The 7,616-nt window shown below is 50.5% G+C and overlaps 1 gene segment (V, D, J or C); it reads right to left on the minus strand.

The window, feature by feature from the left end:
* Window positions 1-318: 318 nt before the first annotated feature.
* The window catches only part of LOC116824303 (immunoglobulin lambda variable 8-61-like), a 32,442-nt gene continuing 25,144 nt past the window's right edge, over window positions 319-7,616 (minus strand). The window contains 1 exon segment of the V gene segment in view: window positions 319-668. Within this exon segment, the coding sequence occupies window positions 343-668 (326 nt within the window).

Here is a 7,616-nt window from a genome sequence, read left to right on the forward strand (position 1 = left end):
ACAATGGAGATGGGGGACAAGTTCCCCAGACTGGTTTGAATGCAGGGGAAGCTGGTCAGTCCCAAACTAGGAGAGGAGGCCAAGTGCACAGCTCAACCTCTGCCCCTCCACCAGGTCAGAGTGACAGAGTAGGAGGGAAGGAGCTGCCTTTCCCCTACACATACACACATCCTATGCACCCCCTTGCAGGGAGTGAAGGGCACAAACCCCACTGAGGATTAGTTAGGCTGCAGGGGGAAGTTTGAGGGCAAACTGCAGCCTGGGCAGGTCCCAGTAGGCCACAGACTGCAAAGCAAAGCAGAAAGGAGGCAGGTTTGGGTCTCAGTTCCCCATCTGAGTGTCTCACTGTGTAGCCTTAAAATCCCCTCCTTCATAGTAGTGAGTGAGGCAGTAATAATCGGCGGCGTCCTCCGCCAGGGCCCCGCTGATGGTTAAATAGGCCGTGTTACCGGAGCTGGACCCAGAGAACCGCTCGGGGGTCCCTGACACTTTCACGTTAGCGTTGTAGATGAGGAAGGGAGGCACCCCGCCCCCCCGCTGCTGGATCCAGTACGGGTAGATGCTGGTGATGTCAGATACGATGCTCAAGCGACAGGAGAGTTTGACAATCCCTCCGGGAGACACCAACAAGAAGGGCTCCTGAGACACCACGTACTGGGAGCTGGCACCTGGAAAGCACAGTACAAACAAAGCCATGAGACCCGCCCTGCGGCATGACACGTTTGTGTGAAATTCCCAAGAGAGAGGGGGAAAGTGAAACCCAGTCAAGGGCTGCCCTAGCGCCATGGGCCCCTCTCTCACCTGACCAGTAAGTGAGCAGTGCAAGGAGCAGAGGGGCCCAGGCCATGGTGGGAATTCAGTCAAGCTCGGCTTCCTGAGGCAAAAGGGTCTGTGGCTGGGACTCTCTGATTCTTTCTTAAACTCCCAGTGCTGGAGAATGGCCCCTTCATGCAAATCTGCGCCTTGCTCACTGGCTGCTGCTCTGGGCATCTGCGTCACCCCAGGACAGGGCAGAGACATACAGGGGATCTTTCTTACATTTGCTTTGACTATAAAGTACTGAGGTATACAGGATAAAATATTAATAAACTCCAGGAATCTGCTGGATTAGGAGAAGCCCTGCCTAGTCCCCTCTCCCCCCAGTTTCAGGGCTATTCCCAGTCCCATGTTGGTAGTGCAGGTTTGCTGATAAATTTGTTTGTGATGCAATACAGAAGGGATGATCCTCACACTGCCTTCCTCTGAGCAGTACCTCCCTGACCCCAGTGCCATGTTCAGCTCTGCTGAGGGTGACCCGTGTCCAAAGACGGGAAGCAGGGCTGTAATGATCTGATTCCTCCATTCTCGGCTGCAGTCGGCCTGTCTCACTGGGATGATCCTGTTCTTTTCTCACCCGGGAGCCAGTTTGGATAATTCTGGGGCTCTCGCGCTGGCTGCTTTGATGTTTCCACACACACACAAAGCCAAACACGTATTTGGCCGTCTAGATGACTTATTTGAAGGAAAACAGCAAAGAAAGAACAAATGCCAAGTCTCCAGGAGAGAGAACATGCACTCGAGAATGAGTGAGCGTACACAACGCTACCCTCTACAACTGGAACACAAAAGGCTGCTGATGCACCGCTGCCTTGGCAACAGCAGGGAGTCCATAATTAATGGTGCAAAGTCCAGAGAACAGACTGATGATGCCTGCTTTCAGTTACAAGGCCACATGCGTCGCATCTGTCTCCTGTGCCTTGCTCTGCTGTAGTTTGTGTCCTTCTGCCCCAGTATGGGCTGCGTCTCCCTCCCACCAGCCCTCGGCTCAGACCAGCAGGGCTTGTGGGCCTGACCCAGTGACATGTGGAACATCCTCTGTTCTCAAAGTTTTCAAGTGGGAAACGAAGTGCTCAGCCCCTTCGGAAAGCCCTCAGTGTCACACAGGTTCAGGCCATACATCGGTGGACAGGTTTCTTTTACTGGAGTCCCTAAGAGCACTCGGACATTTATCAGCAGCCCACTGGGTCAGAAGCTGAGCGTGGTGTGTGGCCCAACTGTGCACTATTAGAGCCCCTGTGCAAAGCCCTGGCACAACTGGTTCTCTGCCATAGTGAGGCTGTGTGTGCAGATGGACCTGAGTCTGAACCAGAATATCGCAGCCAGGGCTTCATTTGTAATAAAAGACGACCCAGGGTTCAAGCCTTTTTTTTTACTTTCATAACTGAAATTTCAAGCTCAGAGGTGCCGGGGCTATGAACTGCCGAGCCCAGAGGTCCCAGGGCTTTGAACTGCTGAGCCCTGAGGTGCTGGAGCAATGAACTACCACACCCAGAGGCGCCGGGGCTATGAACTGCCAGGACCAGAGTTTCTGGGGCTATGAACTGCCAGTACTAGAGGTGCTGGGGCTATGAACTGCTGAGCCCAGAGGTGCCAGGGCTCAGCCCTGGCAGGGCCTGGCACAAATTAAGCACTGATTAGATCCAAGGCACACTTCTTTCCACTTTTCTCCCAACACCCACCGAGCTCGCAGCCCCTTTAGCAAGACACCCTTCCCCCCTGTGGATGTTCGGAGTAATAGGGGGTTGTGCCGGGATTACAACCCACATAAAGTTCCTTGTGGCCTGGCAGACAGCTCCGAATTATGGAAGCATTCCAGGCCATGAAACGTCCCTTCTGAGCAAAACAGAGTCTTATTCAGCATGTCCACACAGCATTTGGACAGACTCAGGCGAGTGGAACTCACCCTAATGCTTTAAAACCATCTGTATACACAGCGCTTGAAGTTGCAGCTTGGGTTAGGGCTCAAAAATAGACTCCTCTTTAGCCTTTTCGCACTCTGGGCACGCCATCCACTGACCACTAAGTTATCCCAACAAACAGATAAAGCCCAGTTTGGCCCTGGCCCCACCTCCAGCTCCAGGGGAGAAGAAGCATGGCTGCTGTTCCCTGTCAGCGTCAGAAGGATAAAACATACACGAGCCCCATCCAGTGGAATCAGACCAAAATCACCCCTCTTGCTCAGTGCCGTGTCCTGCTCTCTCAGTTTGCACAAGTCAACGTTCATTAGGTCACATGGTCTCCCATTGAGGCAGCCCAGCTGCAGAGAAATAACTGACTTGGGCTTCCAGGTGCCCAGACTAGAGTCACAGTCACACTCTACTGGGGTTTGCGGCTTAGAGCGAATGGAGAGTTACCAGGGACAGAAACGCTGCTCTGTCCTCCTCTCCTGACTGCCGTGACCTCTCCCTGCATGGATTAGCTCTGGGGCAGAAGGGTTTGGTCTTTGCTGCATCTACCAGGGGATTTCAGCTCCCAATTTGCCTTGGAAAGAGAGCTGTGCATTGCATCCCAGGGGAGCCCCTACTCTACAGCCGCCCTGCAGAATGCAGCCAACATGCTAGTGCTGGCTGTCCCATGACCAGACACTCCTGCAGCTGCAGGCCGGGCAGGACTGTCTGAGCCAGGCTCAGTAATTTCCCCCTTTGCATTGCTGTGAAGTGGTGCAAAGCACAGATTTCTAAAGGAGGGCTCATTCCAAGGGGTCTCTCTGCAGGGACAAGTGACACAACAACTGAGAGGCGCTCAGATACCATGGGGACGGGTTCCATAAGAGAATCTCTAGACAGTGAGAGAGACACCACATGCCCTAACTGCCACTCTGCTCTCTGGAGTTGTCCCCGGTCGCTCAGACTGCCTCAAGCAGGAGAAACTGGCATAGGGGGAGGCCTCAGGTTGACCATCCCTCAAGGTTTCAGCTTTGTCCCTCAAGGTGCTGAATTCTCAGGAGGCTGTGAGCACTAGGAAGCAAATCGCATATGTGTCCCAAGAGAACAGCAGCCCTCGTGGGATCCAACAGGGTTTTGGTCTCACTTCCCGTTACCTACATGGATCCAGTGGAGTTTTGGTCTGTTCCCCATGAAGCTGTGGCACTGTGTTACTCCCCCCCCTCCGCCCCACACCCCTTAGTGCCAAAGAGTCATAATCAGCATCATCTTCTGTGTGGGCCCCAGAGACTGGTAGATTTCAGGGGTCACTGGAGAGTCTTTGGAAGCAGAGAACTGATCAGGGACCCTGAGACGTGGCCTAGTGAGAGTTGTCTTTGTAACGGAGCAGTTATTCTGGAGCGTTCTTAAATCTCCGCTGAAGCAAAGAGATGGGGGGTAGCCAGGGATGCTGTCACCACTTATGGCACAGGCCCATCTAACTGTGTCTGCTGGGGACAACTGAGAGAAAAAACAAACACGGTTCATCAACCCTCCCTTCCTGCTCCATGGAGAGCTGGGCTTTTGAACCGAGGCCAGTACTGAACCTGGAAAAGCCCCGGCAGACAGAGAATCAGAGTGAACTGAGCCCCATGCAGGGAGGAGGACGACAAAGGAAGAAGCCTGGCCCTGCAGTTCAATTGCTGCTGATTCTTGCCCCTGCCTCTCCCTTTAGGGGAACTTGCAGCACCATTTAGAGCCTGAAAGGTGGGGCAGAGGAATCCAGAATGCAAATGAGCCTGGGGCCCTAAACTAATCTCAGAGAGGCTGGGACAGTCACTGAGGCTTGGGCTCTTCCAGGAAGATTATTCAGAGAGGGGCATTGTCAAGGTTCTTTCCCCACTCTGAACTTTAGGGTACAAATGTGGGGACCTGCATGAACACTTCTAAGCTTAATTACTAGCTTAGATCTGGTAACACTGTCACCACCCAGAAATTTCAGTGTCTGGGGCACTACCTGTTCCCCCAAAACTTTCCCCTCCCTGGGCTGCCTTGAGGGACTTCACCAGTTCCTGGTTGACAACAGATCCAACCCCTTGCTCTTAAAACAAGGAGAAATTAACCATTCCCCTCCTTCCCCCCACCCATCCTGGGAGTCCAGACCCAATCCCCTTGGATTTAAACAAGGAAAAATCATCAGGTTCTTAAAAAGAAAGCTTTTAATTAAAGAAAGAAGGTAAAAATTATCTCTGTAAATCAGGATGAGAATGCTTACAGGTACTCAGATTCATATAGCCCCCTCTAGCCTTAGGTTCAAAGTTACAGCAAACAGAGGTAAAATCCTTCCAGCAAAAGAAGCATTTACAAGTTGAGAAAACAAAAATAAGACTAACACGCCTTGCCTGGCTAGTTACTTACAAGTTTGAAACATGAGAGACTGATTTAGAAAGATTTGGAGAGTCTGGAGTGATGTCCAGTCCCTCTCAGTCACGAGAGCGAACAACAACCAAAACAAAAGAGCACAAACAAAGACTTCTCTCCACCAAGATTTGAAAGTATCTTGTCCTCTCATTGGTCCTCTGGTCAGGTGTCAGCCAGGTTCACTGAGCTTCTTAACCCTTTACAGGTAAAAGAGACATTAACCCTTAACTATCTGTTTATGCCAGGCATTAACACAGTCTGCGAATCAATGATCATTTTCAGAGCCCAATTAATTGAACAATAGGCCGTGTGATGTTGCCAGCATGAGATTAGACCTTAAGAACAGAGCTCCTGTCCACTCTGCAGGACCATTACAGATCCCACAGCAATTTCATTACAGCGGAAGTTTGCCCCTGTGTCCTCAGTGAAAATTCCTCTCCTCCATCCCCCAACTAATGGGCTGTGTCACTTTCCATATTCACCCCCGTCACTAGAGTTGGGTTCATTTCATGCATGTTGTCTACAGCACAAAATGAGGCACTATGGGATCTCTCGGGGTGAGAGGAGCTATATTATTAAACTATCTCTACACATCGCCATGCTCCAAGCCTCATTAGGCCTGCTCTCCACTGCACTTTCTGATATGATTTCCCTTCTCACTCGTCTTTTGGGTTTATGCCAGGCTTGGAGCCCTCCACAGAAAATGTCTAACTTCACCCCAGGCTCCTAACGATCCCCAGAGCCGCACCTCATTACAACATGTGCTGGGAGGGTCAATAGTGTCCCCTGGCTGGGAGAAGTAGTGGATCATGTGACTAGAGTCATCTATCGGAGTATCCTGCCTGCTACACCTTTCACCAGGGACCCTGACAACAAAGGCTGTGAAAGGCAAAGTCACTGGATGTGCTTTTCCTTTGGCCAATCCCAGACTCACGGCAGAGTGGAAATGCAGGATATTGGCCTACACACCTGACTTAACTTTGAATAGTCAGAGCCTAATGCTGCTTTAAGAAAGCTAATTACACAGCTGAAATGACACCCACATTATATAAAATTGTCAATTCTTTAATGATTCTTGTTACATGGTCCTGCCAAGGTTCCCAGACACCCTGCCTCACTGACCCCTGCTCACCAACCCCCCCTCTCAACTTCCACAAAACCTGCCCCCAAAACTTCTGTCTGTTCAGCAAATTGTTTCCGGCACACTTGGATTGGGGGCGACACCATGGAAAATCCACTCTTTCCCAGTGGCTGTGTGAAGGAGCATTCTGAAAAATACTCCTAAAAGAAAGAAACTGGGGGATGTGAAATTGCCTCCAATGCAAATGGCCACCATTTGGGGTGAAATCAGGGAAATACGATGAAATACTGTTGCCCAGCTCTGGGTGGGTGCTAGGACGGACCTGTCCTTGTTCTTTGATATCAATGGAAAAACACACACTAACTCCAGTGGTGCTGCCCCAATGCTCTTTGAGGTCTCACCTGGGCCCAGATCTCTGTAGAGTTCTTTCACGCTGTGATCTCGTTCCTTTCCTTTCTCATGGAATTGGGATTTGTAACAATAACGGACCTCTTCTTAGCCACTTTGGGAAGCAGTTACTTGTTTTGCGTATTTTTCACTGTTACAAATTGTTCATTGCAAATAAATTGATTTTTACAGCTTAACAGGAGGGGCTGAGGCATTGTGTCCATGTAGCTTTCAGAGCAATGCCTTCTGGGTGTCTGCAGAGAAATCTCTGCCCCCTCATTCCCAGGGCAGGCACTGGCAGAGTGTTGAACTCTTCTGCATCCCACAGCTCTGATATTTGGTGGGCTCTGATACAGCTGTGTTTACGACCCCAGTGATTGACAAGGAAAAACCGGGAGCTCAGGGCAAAGACCAACAGAGCTATTACAGCAGCCTTCCGTTTCTTAAATGCTTTTTTTAATTGAAAAGCAAAGAAAGTTCAATTAAAATAACAAGTTAATAAAAAATAGGATTAGAAGGCAAATCAGGATTATAATATTGACATGCTCTGTACCACAGAACATCAGGAATGTGGGGAGAGCTCTACACACAGGTACCAAGGCTCCGGAAGGTTCTGAGAAGAGAGCGCTGAAATGTGGGAACTTCTGATTTAATTCTTTTTGGTCATTTGATATTGCTTTCTCCAGAGTCTGTGGCATCTGGTTCCTTGAAGCGTTTGCTATGATTTATGTATTACTGCACAGCACCAGCAGTGCACTGAACTGTAGCCACATCTCAGAGATTTTCCCCTCCCTCATTCTCTGACTGCTCTCTCAGATACTCTTCCTGTGAAGAGCTGATTACAACTGACATAGCCCCAGCACTTCGAACCAACCTGGGTCCCCACCTACCAGCCCCTCACTCAACAGGGTTTGCAAGAGAAGAGAGCAATGTAGAGATCAACGTGAAGGAGGCCCCAGAGCAGGGCAGACAGACAGTGCCTTGGTACAGGGGACAGTGGTTCCCCAAGGAGTGATCAAAGGCATCTCTCTGGGTTTGTCGGCTTG

Source organism: Chelonoidis abingdonii, chromosome 22 (assembly GCF_003597395.2).
Source record: "Chelonoidis abingdonii isolate Lonesome George chromosome 22, CheloAbing_2.0, whole genome shotgun sequence".
In the NCBI taxonomy this organism is placed as follows: domain Eukaryota; kingdom Metazoa; phylum Chordata; order Testudines; family Testudinidae; genus Chelonoidis; species Chelonoidis abingdonii.